Raw genomic sequence first — 18,399 nt, forward strand, 5'->3', positions numbered from 1 at the left:
GAGATGAGTGCAATTGTGCGGTAGTTTGAGCATTCTTTGGCATTGCCTCTCTTTGGGATTGGAATGAAAACTGACCTTTCCAGTCCTGTGGCCACTGCTGAGTTTTCCAAATTTGCTGGCATATTGAGTGCAGCACTTTCACAGCATCATCTTTCAGGATTTGAAATAGCTCAACTGGAATTCCATCACCTCCACTAGCTTTGCTCATAGTGATGCTTTCTAACACCCACCTGACTTCACATTCCAGGATGTCTGGCTCTAGATGAGTGATCACACCATCATGATTATCTGGGTCATGAAGATATTTTTTATACAGTTCTCCTGTGTATTCTTGCCACCTCTTCTTAATATCTTCTGCTTCTGTTAGGTCCATACCATTTCTGTCGTTTATCGAGCCCGTCTTTGCATGAAGTGTTCCCTTGGTATCTCTAATTTTCTTGAAGAGCTCTCTAGTCTTTCCCATTCTGTCAGACTAATAAAGCCATAGATACTTTTATTATTCTAAAGAAGAAAAATATGAAATATATTGTATGTTTTCTGAAACAATCAATTTATAACATTAATGTTCGTAGGGTCAACCAACATGAAGTTTCTCCTTTGGGCCTGCCTCATGTATGTTTCTTTTGCAAGGGTAAGTAAATGGACTTTTAAAATTGCAGCAATAGTATAATCATCAAATAAGTGTAGACAGCTATTCTACAATTGTATATTGTAGTTATAGTGTTGATAATGATGCATAGACATGTTAATGAGTATGCAGTTTACTGTGCCAAACTTTTCAAAAGAAATTTTCAGATGCCAAAATAATAAAAGTTGTGTAATCTGAAAATGAATAAGCAGTAAGGAAAAGAAGTGAATTCAGAAAGGCAGTGGGTTGGCGGAGAATAAAATTATAGGGAACCAGAATTCCAGGCAGATGATCTTAATAGTTTACATTTTCAAATTATACAAAACTGGATTAGGCTTCCTCTGGAAGTGAAGTCCCATTGCTGGAGGTCTGATGTAGTTGTTGTTTTTCAGTCACTATGTCTGACTCTATGACCCCATGGACTGCAGCACTCCAGCTTCTCTCACTATCTCCCAGAGTTTGCTCAAACTCATGTCCATTGAGTTGGTGATGGCATCCAACCATCTCATCCTGTGTTAGCCCCTTCTCCTGCCTTCAATCTTTTCCAGCATCAGGGTCTTTTTCAATGAGTTGGTTCTTTGCATTAGGCGGCCAAAGCATTGGAGCTTCAGTTTCAGCATCAGTTCTTCCAGTAAATATTCAGGGTTAATTTCTTTAGGATTAACTGATTGGATCGACTTGCAGTCCAGGAAACTCTCAAGAGTCTTCTCCAACACCACAATTCAAAAGTATCAGTTCTCCAACTCTCACCCTTCTTTATGGTCCAACTCTCCCATCCATACATGAATACTGGAAAAACCATAGCTTTTACTATACGGACCTTTGTCGGCAAAGTGATGTCTCTGCTTTCTAATATGCTATCTAGGTTGGTCATAGCTTTTCTTCCAAGAAGCAAGCATCTATTAATTTTGTGACTACAGTCACTTTCCAGTGATTTTGTAGCCCAAGAAAATAAAGTCTGTCATGGTTTCTATTGTTTCCCTGCCTATCTGCCATGAACAGACGGGACCAGATGCCATGATCTTAGTTTTTTCAATGTTGCGCTTTAAGCCAACTTTTTCTCTCTCCTCTTTTATATTAATCAAGAGGCTCTTTAGTTCCTCCTTGCTTTCTGCTGTCATAGTGGCATCATATGCACATCTGAAGTTGTTGATATTTCTCCCAGCAATCTTGATTCCAGCTTGTGCTTCATCCATCCTGGCATTTCATATGTCTTCCCTGGTGGCTCAGACGGTAAAGCGTCTGTCTACAATGCAGGAGACCTGGATTCAATACCTGGGTCCGGAAGATCCCCTGGAGAAGGAAACCCACTCCAGTACTATTGCCTGGAAAAATCCCATGGAGAGAGGAGCCTGGTAGGCTACAGTCCATGGGGTCGCAGAGTCGGACACGACTGAGCAACTCCAATCTGCATAAAGGTAAATAAGCAGGGTGACAATATACAGCCTTGATATACTACTTTTCCAATTTTGAATCAGTCCACTGTTCCATGCTCAGTTCTAACTGTTGCTTCTTGATCTGCCTAAAAGTTTCTCAGGAGACAGGTAAGGTGGTCTGGTATTGCCCTCTCTTTAGGAATTTTCCACAGTTTGCTCTGCTCCACACAGTCAAAAGCTTTAGCATAGTCAATGAAGCAAAAGCAGACATTATTTTGGAATTGCCTTGCTTTTTCTATGATCCAGAAGATGTTGGCAATTTGATCTCCAGTTCTTGTGCTTTTTCTAAATCCAGCTTGTACATCTAAAAGTTCTTAGTTCACATACTGTTGAAGCTTAGCTTGAAGGATTTTGAGCATTATCTTGCTAGCATGTGAAATAAGCACAATTGTATAGTAGTTTGAACATTCTCTGGCATTGCCTTTCTTTGGTATTGGAATGAAAACACCTTTTCCAATCCTGTGGCCACTGCTGAGCCTTTCAAATTTGCTGGCATATTGAGTGCAGCACTTTCACAGCATCATCTTTTAGGACTTGAACTAGCTCAGCTGGAATTCCATCACCTCCTCTACCTTTGTTCTTACTAATTCTTCCTAAGGCCCTCTTGACTTCACACTTCAGCATGTCTGGCTTTAGGTAAGTGATCACACCATCATGGTTATCAAGGTCATGAAGACCTTTTTTGTATAGTTTTCTGTGTATTCTTCCCACCTCTTCTTAATCTCTTCAGCTTCTCTTAGGTCCTTGCTGCTTCTGTCCTTTATTGTACCCATATTTGCATGAAATGTTCCCTTGATATCTCCAACTTTCTTGAAGAGATCTCTAGTCTTTCCCATTCTGCTGTTTTCCTGTATTTATTTGAATTTTTCACTTAAAAAGTCTTTATTATCTCTCCTTTCTTATCTCTCTGGAGCTCCATAATGAATAACCATAGTGAATTAACTTCTTCCTTTGTTTTAGAAATGCTTCCGCTTTATTGATGAGGTAAAACTTTTTTTTTCATCTATGTATAAATGTATTTCGGAGGAAAAGGAAACCCACTCCAGTATTCTTGCCTAGAGAAATCCATGGACAGAGGAGCCTGGTGGGCTACAGTCCATGGAATTGCAAAGAGTTGTACATGACTGAGTGACTAACATGCACAGAAATGTATTTGTTTCTACCTTGAAGTATATTTTACATTTTAAAACTCTCTGATTTTTTGTATGCAATTTTGTGACTAATATTGCTGTTAAAATATCAATCCTATTAAACTCATATTTGATAGAAAAATGTTTATTAAGTATAAATATATTTGTGCTCGACATATTTACTGTAAGAATTTTATTTCTTTTCAATGAACAGAAGCATTAAGCAAGTATATCCCCTTTATAGTGGATATAAGTTTTGCTATGCCCAGGTTTCCTCCTCACGCTTTGACAAGATTTTATAACAATACTGTAATGAGTTTACTTCAACAAAATAAATGATGAATCTGAGAAGATTTTGCCTATATGAAAGCATAGCAGAAGAAAGGGTGATCTAGGAATTACTAGCAGGAGGAGTATGTCCCAAATTGTTAGGTGACTTCTGTGCAGCAAATACTCAAAGTATCCCTTTTACTGCCATTAGAATTTTTGTTTAGTTCTGTGTCATTTTTGCCTTAATTCTGATGACAGGAGAGTGTTAAGAAAATAACAATAATATCTACCCACAAGTATGCAGTAGATCAACACAACAATCTATCAAGGAAAAGCCAAGACATATGATCCAGATGTGTACAGTTTTAACCAAATACCATTAGACATATGGCAAAGGAATGGAAAATAATTTTAAAAATGAAAACAATATGGGATACTACTTTTAATTTCTTACAAGAATTAAGATTTTAATCATAAGAATTAGAACTCCCTGATCACAATATGAATCACTGTTATGTGTCTGTCTCTGTGAACACTCTGGATGTCTATTGCTTGTGTATCATGCATCTTACCTTCATGATCCAGGAGCAAGTATTTTAACTCAGTAATTCAGGAATGGACCCTAAAATTGGAAAGAATATTATACACAATATTAAATTTTAATGAAGAAGCTTCCTACCTGGGAGACAGCAACCCTGGCACAAGCAAAGAAACCTTGTCTGTTCTATCCACGTGGACACGTGGCACATGGACAGCACAAAGTAGCCACTCATTTGATTCTTTTAAAAAGTTTTTGAAAATCCATCAAGAAAGACAAAGTATCCCAAACCATTGAGGAACAATCTACATTCATTGAGAAGTTATATTGCAAAGTCTTTAGTCCCTGGGGATTTTGTGATAAGCCCAAAAGATTATATAATATAATCTTATTAAATGTCATCACAGTCATAAGTAATATAGAGATAGGATGGAGGTAATCATCTTTAATTGACTACTTTGCTCTCCTTTAGGATTACAGTGACAACATAGGCAGTCCTTACCCAGTTAACCCATCTGCAAGTATTTCTTACCCAGTTACCCCATCTGCAAGTATTCCTTGTCCAGTTAACCCATCTGCAAGTATTCCTTGTCCCATGCCAGACAGAGATTTCACTCATCCTGTCTATCTTACAAAGACTAACCTCCCCAATGACCCTGGGAATCCTGATCCTGATACAGCAGTACCCTCAAATCCCCTGGTTTTCACTGCTCTTGGAGCTCCCCTCTACAGTATTGCTGGTCTTCCCATATCTCCTTTTTCCGGTCAACTTCCTCCTACTGGGGTTTTCCGCCTTGTTCCTGTCTCAAGTAGACCTATAGGACCTTTATACTCACCTAATGAAGCTGCACCTTCTGCAAATACATATATAGTTGAGATTCTTGTCCCACCTACTACACCCCCACATACTGTCCCAGATGTCCAACCACTTACTATCACAGAGCCTGATGAAGCCGAGCCTGCAGCAGATGCCCTCGCTGCCCCAGAACCTCAGTCCTCTATTTCTTTTGACCAGGTAAGTGGCCTCAGTCTTAGTCCTGTGATGCATGAGATTTATAGTAGCAGGAAAGAAACAGTCTCTCTATAAACAAACATATATCCACTGAGATATTTTGAACAGCTTTTTTGAGATAGGATATTAAAAAAACTACCAATACTAAAAACGTATACTTCGATAAGTTTGGGCATGTATATACACACCCATGGTTTGTTGGCACTGCTGACTCAATGGACATGAGCTTGAACAAACTCAGAGAGAGTAAAGGACAGGGAAAGACTAGCTTGCTGCAGTTCAAGCGGTTGCAAAGAGTCCGATACGACTTAGTGAGTGAAGAACAGCAATGAAAAAAAACACCAAGATAAGACTATATTCACAATAGCCGGAAGTATCCTACTGTTTTTGTTGTTGTTGTTGTTGTTTGTTTGTTTTAAATATTCCCACACTCCCCTTTTTCTTGTTCTTGATGTATTTTCTGTTAGTACAGATTGGTTTGCAATTTCCGGGATGCTGTATAAGCAGAATCATACTGTATATACTCTTTTGTGCCTGGATTCTGTCACTAAGCATAATTATTCTGAGATTTATCCATGTAGTTATGCATATCAATAGTTCAGTCTCTTTTTTTGCAAAGTTATGTTACATTATATGGATATATCATAATTTTTACCCATTCATTTGTTGATGAACATTTTAACTTCCAAGCTAAATACCATTTATACCATTTATTTATATCCAGTTACATATTGCATACAATACTGGCTTAAATTGCTTAGTTCAATATTCAATAAAACTTATTAGATGGACAGCCTTGCCTTGCTTCTGATATTGAGGGAAAGAATTTATTCTAGGATATCGTTAGGTTGGTGTGATTTTCGCCTTTAGTAAACAGGAATGGAGAAACATTTTGATCTAAGGATAATTTTTCCCATTGCAGAGATCAAATCATTCTGAGTGCTCAGCCATATGACCTGTGAAAACTAAGCTTTTTTACTCTGGCTGTGTGATCAAGGGCTTCCCAGGTGGTTCCAGTGGTAAAGAACCTGCCTGCCAATGCAGGAGACATAAGAGATGCAGGTTCCACCCCTGGGTCAGGAAGATCCCCTGGAGGAGGGCATGGCAACCCACTCCAGTATTCTTGCCTGAAGAATCTCATGGACAGGGAGTCTGACAGGCTACAATCCATAGGGTTGCAAAGAGTCAGACACAACTGAAGTGACTTAGCACGCATGTGTGATAAAAATGTTTTTTCCTGCCAGATATTGTGCCATTTTGAGCACTAGATACTTTTTCATTTCATCTTTTCAGATGGCTCTTGACCTGACCTGAGGTGGTATCATCATATCTCAGGATAACCTATTTATTTATTTATATTGACTTATAGTTGATTTACAATATTATATTAGTTTTAGGTATACATCATTGTGATTTGATATTTTTAAAGATTATATTCCATGTAAAGTTATTACAAAACATTGACTATACTGCCCTGTGTGGTACAGTATATTCTTGTTGCTTATCTATTTTATACATAGTAGTTGGTATCTCCTAATCCCATACCCCTATCTTCTCCCTCCCACCTTCCTTCTCCCCACCAATAACCACTAGTTTGTGCTCCATAATTGTCTTTTTTTGTTTTGTTATATACAGTATTTTGTTTTAATTTTTAGATTCCACATAAGTTGATAACACAGAGACTTTGTCTTTCTCTGTCTGACTTATTTCACTAAGCATAATACTCGTAGGTCCATTCACATTGTTGCAAATAGCAAAAGTTCGTTCTTTGTTATAGCTGACTAGTATTTGTATATATTTGTATATATATGGAGGGAATGGCAATCCACTCCAGTATTTTTGCCTGGAGAATCCCATAGACAGAAAAGCCAACAGGCTACAGTCTGTGGGGTCGCAAAGAGTCAGACATGACCGAGCTACCAATATATATGGGGTTTCTCTGGTGGCTCAGATGGTGAAGAATGTGCCTGCAATGTAGGAGATCCATGTTCACTCCCTGGAATGGGAGGATCCCCTAGAGAAGGGAATGGTTATCCACGCCAGTATTCTTACCTGGAGAATTCCATGGACAGAGGACCCTGGTGGGCTACAGTCCATGGCTGACTAATATTCCATTGTGTATATACATACAGGTAATCACACCTTCCTTATTTATTCATCTATTGATGGACATGTACCTTGCTTCCATATCTTGGCTATTGTAAATAACGCTGTTATAAGCATGCTATGCTATGCTAAGTCACTTCAGTCTTGTCTGACTCTGTGCGACCCCATAAACAGCAGCCCACCAGGCTCCCCGTCCCTGGGATTCTCCAGGAAAGAACACTGGAGTGGGTTGCCATTTCCTTCTCCAATGCATGAAAGTGAAAAGTGAAGGTGAAGTCGCTCAGTCATGTCCAACTCCTAGCGACCCCATGGACTGCAACCTACCAGGCTCCTCTGTCCATGGGATTTTTCCAGGCTCCTTCCCAGCATTAGGGTCTTTTCAAATGAGTCAGCTCTTCGCATCAGGAGGCCAAAGTATTGGAGTATCAGCTTCAACATCAGTCCTTTCAATGAACACTCAGGACTGGTCTCCTTTAGGATGGACTGGTTGGATCTCCTTGCAGTCCAAAGGACACTCAAGTGTCTGCTCCAACACAACGGTTTAAAAGCATCAATTCTTCAGCAACTCAGCTTTTTTATGGTCTTACTCTCACATCCATACATGGCTATTGGAAAAATCATAACTTTGACTAGATGGACCTTTGTCAGCAAAGTAATTTCTCTGCCTTTTAATATGCTGTCTAGGTTTGTCATAAATTTTCTTCCAAGGAGCAAGCACCTTTTAACTTCATGGCTGAAATCAACATCTGCAGTGATTTTGGAGCCTAAGAAAATAAAGTCTGTCACTGTGTCCATTGTTTCCCCATCTATTTGCCATCAAGTGATGGGACTGGATGTCATGATCTTAGTTTTTTGAATTTTGAGTTTTAAGCCAGCTTTTTCACTCTCCTTTTTCACTTTCATCACAAGGCTCCTTAGTTCTTCACTTTCTGCCATACGAGTGGTGTCATCTGCATATCTGAGGTTATTGATATTTCTCCTGGAAATCTTGATTCCAGCTTGTGCTTCATCCAGCCCAGCATTTTGCATGATGTACTCTGCATATAAGTTAAATAAGCAGAGTGACAATATACAGCCTTGACATACTCCTTTCCCAATTTGGAACCAGTCTGCTGTTCCATGTCCAGTTCTAACTGTTGCTTCTTGACCTGCATACAGATTTCTCAGGAGGCAGGTAAGGTGGTCTGGTATACCCATCTCTTTCAGAATTTCCACAGTTTGTGGTGATCCACACAGTCAAAGGCTTTGGCATATTCAATAAAGCAGAAATAGATGTTTTTCTGGAAATCTCTTGCTTTTTCGATGATCCAGCACATGTTTTCAATTTGACTTCTGGTTCCTCTGCCTTTTCTAAATCCAGCTTGAACATCTGAAACTTCCCAGTTCATGTACTGTTGAAGCCTAACTTGGAGAAGTTTCAGTATTACTTTGCTAGAGTATCAGATGAGTGCAATTACGTGGTAATTTGAGCATTCTTTGGCATTGCCTTTCTTTAGGATTGGAATGAAAACTGACGTTTTCCAGTCTTGTGGCCACTGCTGAGTTTTCCAAATTTGCTGGCATATTGAGTGCAGCACTTTCACAGCATCATCTTTTAGGACTTAAAATAGCTCAGCTGGAATTCCATCACCTCCACTAGTTTTGTTTGTAATGATGCTTCCTAAGGCCCACTTGACTTCACACTCCACGTGTCTGGCTCTTGGTGAGTGATCACACCATTATGGTTATCTGGGTCATTATAGTCTTTTTTGTATAGTTCTTCTGAGTATTCTTGCCACTGCTTCTTAATATTTTCTGCTTCTGTTATGTCCATACCATTTCTATCCTTTATTGTGACCTCATTCTTTTATCCTTTCATAAATCTTTTCTAATTTGACTGTTATAAATATTCGCTAGACAGGAAAATGGCAAGGCTTTATTTGACTGTTAACCACATCAGGATTTCTGCTAAGATGACATCAGTGCTTACAGTAGAATTGAAGACCTAATTTGATAGCTTTTACTATTGTTGATGATGCCTCTTAACAGAAGCTATTACAAAACAAATTTAAGGCTTAAATATTGAGTTAAACCTTTTCTACTGTCATATTCTTTGAGGTTTTTATTTTACTATTATATAAGATAAAAGAGTATTTATTAGTGAATTAGTTCAAGATATTCCAAAATTTTTTTTATTTTATTTATTTTTTAAATATAAATTTATTTATTTTAGTTGGAGGTTAATTACTTTACAATATTGTATTGGTTTAATACAAATTTAATACTTTCATATTTTCAATAAATATTTATATTTCTTTCCTTACTATATTAATGACAATTCATAACAGGTAAAAGAAAGAGTACTACTTTTCTACAAAAGTATTTTAAGACAGAGAAGGAATTCTACTTCAAGTCATTCAGTATCAGGAGATTGGTGATCTGATCCCAACACTCCCACACAAAATACTCTATGTAATATATGCATGCATGCAAATAAATCATAACATTGAATTAACATTGCATTTCAAAATTGTTATGAAAATGCATAATAGCTATAAGAAGATAGAGGAAAACAAACTTGAATCTCTTAAATGTAACTTCTAATAGTAGCATGGATTTATAGATAACCATTCAATATAGTCCCTTACTGTTAAAATCATAATGCAATAAGAGGAATTTTCTATAGCCATTTGATACTTTTTATACAAAACTAATATGTTATCTTTCTTTTTCAGGAATAATTGGAACAAGAATCACTGAAAGCTAAAAAAATTTATTTTCTTTTCAAAAACTACCATTCTGTTACATTAAAAATATATTTCAATAAAAAACATTTAAATAATCAGTCTCACCATACAGGTTTGTTTGTGATTTTTTTCATTGGATTTAATTTATATAGAAATTATATTTATGGTTTTTTTTTTCCAATTCACAATTTTAAAAGGTTACTTCTTAACTATGTAAATAATAATTGTCAGAGATTTAAACATCTGATGGCAATATGTGCTTTTCTTTTGAATAAACCCTATATAAAAAATACAACAAAAAAAGAATTTTTTTATTTTGTGTTTCCAATTTGTTTCTTCTGAAAGTAAACAGAAAGGATTTTGTTAAGGAAATTAAAATGGAGGAAGTCTTGTTCAGGCTTCAGAAGTAGGAGACCTGACTTACTTCTGACCTGTCTGGACACTGTCTGGATTCCATGCCTATCTGTAAGCACAGCAAATCAAGTGGTACTTTAGATAAGAAAGGGAATAGGTCTTGAAATTTGAGTCCCTGAGGGTCTGGCCAATCCCCCAGGGGTCTAATGAAATCCTTTGACTTACAGAGTGAAACACAGTATTTTAAAAAGATTAAAGTAAAACCAGAGCTGCATTTTTGTGCACTATCTGGTAAAGACAACACTTTGTGGCCTGGGGTAATAAGTGGGAGCTCTTGAAATTGCAATCCAAAGTCTCACCCATGGGATGGATGCACTGCCTGGGACCCTTTCCTGTCGGGAGCCGTGTTAGGCATTACTGACAAAATGGAGGCATGGTCCCCAGCCCCCTCTCCTCATTCCGCAGGCACGGATCCCGGGATGAAGGAGTTAGGCCTTGTAATTCTGACTTGTCTTTTCCTCTCCTCAGCTGAGTTGACTGAAAAGGAATATTAAGGTGCTTATTGGTCTTGAGAAGAGCATGAGAAGGCACAAAGCCTTCTGCAGCATTGCTCAGAAAATAATTCATAAAGTTGATCATTGACATTTGTTCAAGGACTTTCACAAAAGAGTGATCCAGGATGAGCACATAGGCCATAGCTTGAGGCCATGGGAGGGGTTGATATCTGAAGCCTATTTGTGAGGAGAATGTTTATGGCAAAGGAGTTTATTGAATTTAGGCTTAGAAATAATTAAAATAGTTAGAAGTTAAAGATTTAAGGAATGTTGTAAAGTTAGCATATTTTACTATAGCTTATAGAAGTTAGGAATTTTTAGAGACGCTATAGCTAGAAGCTTTTTTAAGAGATATCGAGCTCAGGATATTACAGGCAAACAGGATTTAGGAAGATAAGTAGTAAACTGAGGAATGCAGCATGAGTTACAATGTAATCACAAGTTAACTATAGGACACATTAGAGGAAGTAGATAATAGATGATAAGGCTGATTCCAAGAGAATCACTGAAGCAGGAACTCTGTTTGAAAAGCAACAATGATTTATGGAGATAATAAATCTGGGAGAGGGGGAACTGAAAATGTCAAAGCTCTGGCCGAATGTTTTTGTAAAAGTATAAAAGAGAATCTTAAACTTGAAATCAACAGGCAGTCCATAGAAAACTGAGAGGCTGTCTCATTGGCCGACACAGTCATCTCTTCAGGTTGAATCCCTGGTTGCTGGAGTTGGACTCCAGCAGTTTCCCAACTAGGGCTCCAGATTGCTGTGAACAAGGGACTTCCCAATGCTATTTAACTCTGTATGTCATTCAGCTCCATTTGGTGATGTATGTGCTGTTACTTTTCTCTATTGCATCTGTTTCTTTACTTGTAATGACTGTGTATTTAAATTAAGTCCAATAATCCTCTATTAAATATTAAAATTGCTTATTATGTGTGATGAGTGGTTTCTTTAGTTAACAAATCCTTTGAACTTAAAACAAAAGTAAAACTTTCAACAAAACATAAAGAGGAGACAAGCATCATTCCATGGCTATCTCCCCATTTACCTTCCCCTAAAATGTTTCACCTACTTTTTAAACATTTATCTACCATCAATTTACATAGTACTTCACAGTTCTAGACACTGTTCTAAGCTCCGAACAATATAAGTTTATTAAGCCCTTATAAAAACCCTGCAAGTATATACAATTATTATCCCCATTTAAATGTTAGGCAACTGAATAACAGAGAAGATAAATGATTTGCCAAGATTACACAGCTGAAATGTATCAGAGGCAGAATGAGAAAGCATACCAAGGAAACATAGAGTTAGAACTTTACTGGAAATTATAAAATAATACAAACTAACATGAAATTAAGCATAAGTGTGCTAGTTTCTTTTGGTTATTGCAACAAATTACAAAGTTGGTGGCTTTGTAATAAATAAATAATTCATTCCCTCACATTTCAGGAGGTCCAAAATCAAGTTGACTGGGCTGAAATTAATATGTCACAGGGTCAATGGTCCCTTGATATGCTTTTGGGGAGCTGTGACCCTCCCAGTTTCTTTCTATAGCTATTAGCATCTCATAACTTGTGGCTGCATCATTCTAATCTTCAGGGAATAAAGCATCAAGCCTCTGTCTGATTATTTTTTACAGTATTTTCTCCCATGTATGTTTTCAAATCTTACCTTTGAAAGGTATATGTGATTGCATTTGGGGCTTCCCAGGTGGCTCAGTGGCAAAGAATCTGCCTGCCAATGCAGGAGACACAGGAAACCCAAGTTCAGTCCCTGGCTCAGGAAGTCCCCCTGGAGGAGGAAATGTCAACTCACTCCAGTATTCTTGCCTGGAAAAGTCAAGGGACAGAGGCGCTTCGCAGGCAACAGTCCATGGGATCACAAAGAGCCGGACACAACTAAAGATTGCATTCAGGGCCCACCCAGGTAATACAGTATAATCTCTCCATTTTTGAACTCTAAACTTAATCACATCTCTCAAAGATGCTTTTTTTTTTTTTTTTTCTTTTTTGCCAAATAAGTTAACATTCAAAGGTTCCAAATATTAGAACAAAGAAACCTCTTGGGGAGGCCCCAGAGGCAATAGACAGAATTCAGACTGGAGTTAGATATCAAGTTGATGAGAGAATAACTCCTTGTTAAATCACCCTACTCAGACATGGGAAGGAAGGTATTTGAGCAATGAATAAAACCTTTGGCAAACTCATAACTCTGTATGTTTAAATATATATATCCTTATAAGTCAGATTCTAGTGAAGTCGGTTTGAATCTGAAAATCAAGAGAAAGAAAAGGAAAAAGGCTGAGATCCTACAAACAGAATTGGCCCTACATGAAGCAGAAAGAAAGGAACTTAAGGAGTAGATTAAGGGGTACAAACTTTTATGTATAAAATAAGCTACAAGGTTATATCTTGCAACACAGGGAATACAGTTAATATAATATTTTTTAAAGCATAAATCACAATACACCCGTAACTTCTATAATATATCCGTTATACTTCAATTAAAAGAAACATAGCAAAACATACTAAAAACAAGACTTTCATTTTTTAAAAAAATGAGGAATAGGTTAACATATTTAAAAACTCACCTGGGACTACTTACAAAGAGAGGAAGGAAAACTGAAGACAGAGGACCCTGGAACCATGTCCCTTGGCTTGTGGAAAGGTGATGGCAGGAAGCATGGACTGGCTGCTAGTGTGATGATACAGGTTACCAGTAGCCTGGAAAATTCAAAAGCTAAGAAAAAGTTTTGAAGTTTTGATTCGTTGGGGCCAAATAAAACACAAACTTTGACATCAGTAGAATTTTGACTTCAGGAAGTAGTTAAGGATGATTCACAGAGTACTAGTTAACAGAAACACTGCATCCTAAGTCAGGGTCCCGGCTATAACAACTGTTAGCTTCAGGACATTAGCCACTTAACCACTTTAGGACAAACTTTCAGCTGTTGAAAAAATAGCTGCATAATAATCTCAACCCTTTAAAAATTTGTTGTCTCTAAAATCATAATATCTAAAAGAATTGATACAGTTAAGTTATTGTAGCCCAGATGCCAGACCTCTAAATCATCCAGTAACAAAGCCTGAACACAGGGGTTCAGTTCAGTTCAGTCACTGCGTCATGTCCGGCTCTTTGCGACCCCATGAATTCAGCACGCCAGGCCTCCCTGTCCATTACTAACTCCTGGAGTCCACCGAAACCTATGTCCATCGAGTCGATCATGCCATCCAACCATCTCATCCTCTATCATCCCCTTCTCCTCCTGCCCTCAATCTTTCCCAGCATCATGGTCTTTTCAAATGAGTCAGCTCTTTGCATCAGATAGCCAAAGTACTGGAGTTTCAGCTTCAACATCAGTCCTTCCAATGAACACCCAGGACTGATCTCCTTTAGGATGGACTGGTTGGATCGCCTTGCAGTCCAAGGGACTCTCAAGAGTCTTCTCCAACACCACACTTCAAAAGCATCGATTCTTCAGCGCTCATCTGTCTTTATAGTCCAACTCTCACATCCATACATGACTACTGGAAAAACCATAGTTTTGACTAGACGGACCTTTGTTGACAAAGTAATGTCTCTGCTTTTTAAAAACCAGCTTGAACATCTAGAAGTTCATGGTTTGCTTACTGCTGAAGCCTGGCTTGGAGAATTTTGAGCATTACTTTACTAGTGTGTGAGATGAGTGCAATTGTGCGGTAGTTTGAGCATTCTTTGGCATTGCCTTTCTTTGGAATTGGAATAAAAACTGACCTTTTCCAGTCCTGTGGCCACTGCTGAGTTTTCCAAATTTGCTGGCATATTGAGTGTAGCTCTTTCACAGCATCATCTTTTAGGATTTGAAATTTTGAATTTTTAGGATGGTTTCAATAGAGCTAGGGAAAAAACTGCAGTGAAATTAAGTAAGTTTTTCTGCAAGGAAATGAGTCATGCCTGATAGTAAAGAAGCAGTGTTATGATTAGTTGGTTGTAATTGTGGCTAAAATCATCAAATAATTATGGAAAAGAGTAGATTCACTCAAATACAAAGGAAAATCAGGACAATGCACATGATAAGGGGATTCAAGTAGGATCTGCATATCCTTTCATTTCCATCCAATAGTGTTATTAAATGTTCATAGATGCAAATGAATTTTCACATTAAAAGATATGAAATGTATTTTGTATTGTCTAATTTCAATCCCTGCCACTTCATTATAAGCTCTATTGTATTACAAATTCTTCCTGAAGAAAGGAAATAAAGCCTACAATGATGGCTCTAGAAAAATATCAAAAGTAAGCTTCAGACTTTAAGTAGGGTGATATATATGGAGAAGAGGTACATGCCACCACTTTAATTTTGTGCAATATAATTTCTAATATTTACAATAATCCGTGATCCTATGTGGTCCTATTTAACACAAACCAAAAGATTTAAGTCCTTTACCCTACATAAAAAAACCAATTTCCCAGACATTCAATTATCTCAGTTGTTTCTCTAAGATGCCCTACAAATCCTCCATACACCTAAATTACACATCAAGACACAGTAATATAAATAGTTGGCATTTATTTGCCTAATTTAGAATGAAATGATGCTTATCTCAGGATAGGTGCTTTTTAGCAATCCGAAGGGTTAAGAGCTCAACATTCAGAAAACTAAGATCATGGCATCCGGTCCCATCACTTCATGGCAAATAGATGGGGACACATTGAAAATAGTGGCTGACTATTTTTTTGGGCTCCAAAATTACTGCAGATGGTGATTGCAGCCATGAAATTAAAAGACGCTTACTCCTTGGAAGGAAAGTTATAACCAATCTAGATAGCATATTAAAAAGCAGAGACATTACTTTGTCAACAAAGGTCCATCTAGTCAAGACTATGGTTTTTCCAGTAGTCATGTATGGATGTGAGAGCTGGACTATAAAGAAAGATGAGCCCTGAAGAATTGGTGCTTTTGAACTGTGATGTTGGAGAAGACTCTTGAGAGTCCCTTGGACTGCAAGGCGATCCAACCAGTGCATCCTAAAGGAGATCAGTCCTGGGTGTTCATTGGAAGGACTGATGTTGAAGCTTAAACGCTAATACTTTGGCCACCTGATGCAAAGAAATGACTCATTTGAAAAGACCATGATGCTGGGAAAGATTAAGGGCAGGAGGAGAAGTGGATGACAGAGGATGAGATGGTTGGATGGCATCACTGACTCAATGGACATGAGTTTGAGTAAACTCCAGAAGTTTGTGATGGACAGGGAGGCCTGGAGTGCTGCAGTTCATGGAGTCGTAAAGAGTTGGTCACAACTGAGTGACTGAACTGAACTGAACTGTAGGGTTAAGAAAATGACAATACACAAAGGACAATTTTTAATGATGCCATCTTCCAGAATAATTATAAAATAGTCAAATGTCTTTATTGTCTGTAGGCTCATAAACCTATTCCCTTCTAACCTAACATATGTTCACTCTCATCCTATTCTATTCCTATCTAAACCTGGTCTTTCAAAGACACCTTAGCAATATGAGTGACCTTTCCCAACCACTTCTCTCTGAAGGCAACCTGCCCTTCCATCTCTAACCTTCTGAAAATCTAAATCCTTAGCACGTACTCATTTAGGTAAATGTTTAAGCATTCTTTGTCAAAGAGTAGCATTTAAAAGAGCTCAAAACTTTGGCTGCATTTGAACAGCGTTCACAAGTTGTAATAAAAATGAAATCACACTCTTGGAGAAAATTCTGGCATCAGGGAGCAGCTGATAAGGAGAACTCATAGGTGAAAAAAATTCTGGCTCTTGAAATTGCCCAAGCGCATAAACAAGTGAAAAAAAGACAACTTATAGCTATGCCTTTTCATATGTACACAGGTGCCTGGCCCCTGGCCTGCACTTTTAAGCTTTAGTGAACCAAATGTCAGCTCTGTTCACAGGACACTTTGAATAAGCCACTGTTTATCTAAGGTGAACTCTTGACTCCCTCCTGACTCTTTCCCATGCCTTTGTTTCCCTTGGTTTTGCAGTGATTGACAAACAGCATGACTCTGTTCCTGTTTGTGAATGTCATTATTGGTTCTGTAGTCACATTTATTTTCCTTGTACTAAACTTTAATCTCCCTGGTATATCCCTTGCGAAAATCATCCTTTGTTGCCACAAATGACTTTAGTCCATGCCCTTCTTAGTAGAATTTTTATGGAAGTTAGATATACTTCATAATGCTATCACAGGGATGGAGGGATTATTTTGTAAGCTTCTGAGTTGGCATCTAAAATTCCTCTAGCATTTAACATTCTAAAGTGTGTCCCATTTTAAAAATATATATATACGTCTAGATTTTAACAGATTCTCACTGCAAGGGATACCACTAGATCGCCTTATCTTTCAAATGGTCTTTTATATTGGTGTGACTTAATAAACAGTAAAGGTCAGGCAGATGGTCCCTCTCCCTCACATATTCAATTTCACCAGATACAGAGCTCTTCTGGCAGAAGTAGTCTGAATATTTTTCTGATATTTACACCGCCATACTTACCTACAGAAAAATACCAGGTATACATCTACATTTATGATTACCAGTGAGCTCCATAACCACAAACCCACCCAGCAAGATTTGGCCTTTCTCCTCAGCTTCTGTAGCCTTTCATATTCATCAACATATCAGACTGGTTAAAATTAAATTTAAATTATCTACAGTTATTTGGAGTACATTTCATACTGTATGGATCTTGTATGTCTGGGAAAGTTAGAGCGTAGTGTGATTAATTACTTTATGTTAGGAAAAAGTGGGTTTCCCAGGTGGTTAGTAGTAAAGAATCTGCCTACCAATGCAGGAGATGTAAGGGAAGCACGTTGGATCCCTGGGTCAGGAAGATCACCTGGAAGAGGGAACAGGCAACCCATTCTTGTATTCTTGTCTGGAGAATTCCATGGACAGAGGAGCCTGCCAGGCTATAGACCATAGAATCACACAGAGTCAAACACGAATGAAGAGACTTAGCAGGCACACACACACATTTGGAAAAAAAGAATTACACTAACAGTTCAGTCAAACAGTCGTGTCCAGCTCTTTGCAACCCTATGAATTACAGCACTCCAGGCCTCCCTGTCCATTACTAACTCCCGGAGTCTACCCAAACCCATGTCCACTGAGTCAGTGATGCCATCCAACCATCTCATCCTCTGTCGTCCTCTTCTCCTCCTGCCCTCAATCTTTCCCAGCATCACGATCTTTTCCAATGAGTCAGTTCTTTTCATCAGGTGGCCAAAATATTGTAGTTTCAGCTTCAAAATCAGTCCTACCAATGAACATCCAGGACTGATCTCCTTTAGGATGCACTGGTTGGATCTCCTTGAAGTCCAAGGGACTCTCAAGAGTCTTCTCCAACACCACAGTTCAAAAGCATCAACTCTTTGATGTTCAACTTTCTTTATATTCCAACTCTCACATCCATACATGACCACTGGAAAAACCATAGCCTTGACTACATGGACCTTTGTTGACAAAGTAATGGCTCTGCTTTTTAATATGCTGTCTAGATTGGTCATAACTTTCCTTCCAAGGAGTAAGCATCTTTTAATTTCATGGCTGCAGTCACCATCTGCAGTGATTTTGGAGCCCCAAAAAATAAAGTCTGACACTGTTTCCACTGTTTTCCCATCTATTTCCCATG

At 38.1% G+C, this 18,399-nt stretch overlaps 1 protein-coding gene across 1 annotated transcript in view; it reads left to right on the top strand.

Annotated features, from left to right (window-relative positions):
- The window catches only part of PRR27 (proline rich 27), a 33,264-nt gene extending 23,424 nt beyond the window's left edge, over positions 1-9,840 (top strand). Inside the window, exons 16-17 of the mRNA XM_070371895.1 lie at positions 4,475-5,017; positions 9,835-9,840. Of these exons, the coding sequence (XP_070227996.1) occupies positions 4,475-5,017; positions 9,835-9,840 (549 nt within the window). The remainder of the gene's footprint in view (positions 1-4,474; positions 5,018-9,834) is intronic.
- Positions 9,841-18,399: the final 8,559 nt, after the last annotated feature.

Source organism: Bos mutus, chromosome 6 (assembly GCF_027580195.1).
Source record: "Bos mutus isolate GX-2022 chromosome 6, NWIPB_WYAK_1.1, whole genome shotgun sequence".
Classification (NCBI taxonomy): Eukaryota; Metazoa; Chordata; class Mammalia; order Artiodactyla; family Bovidae; genus Bos; species Bos mutus.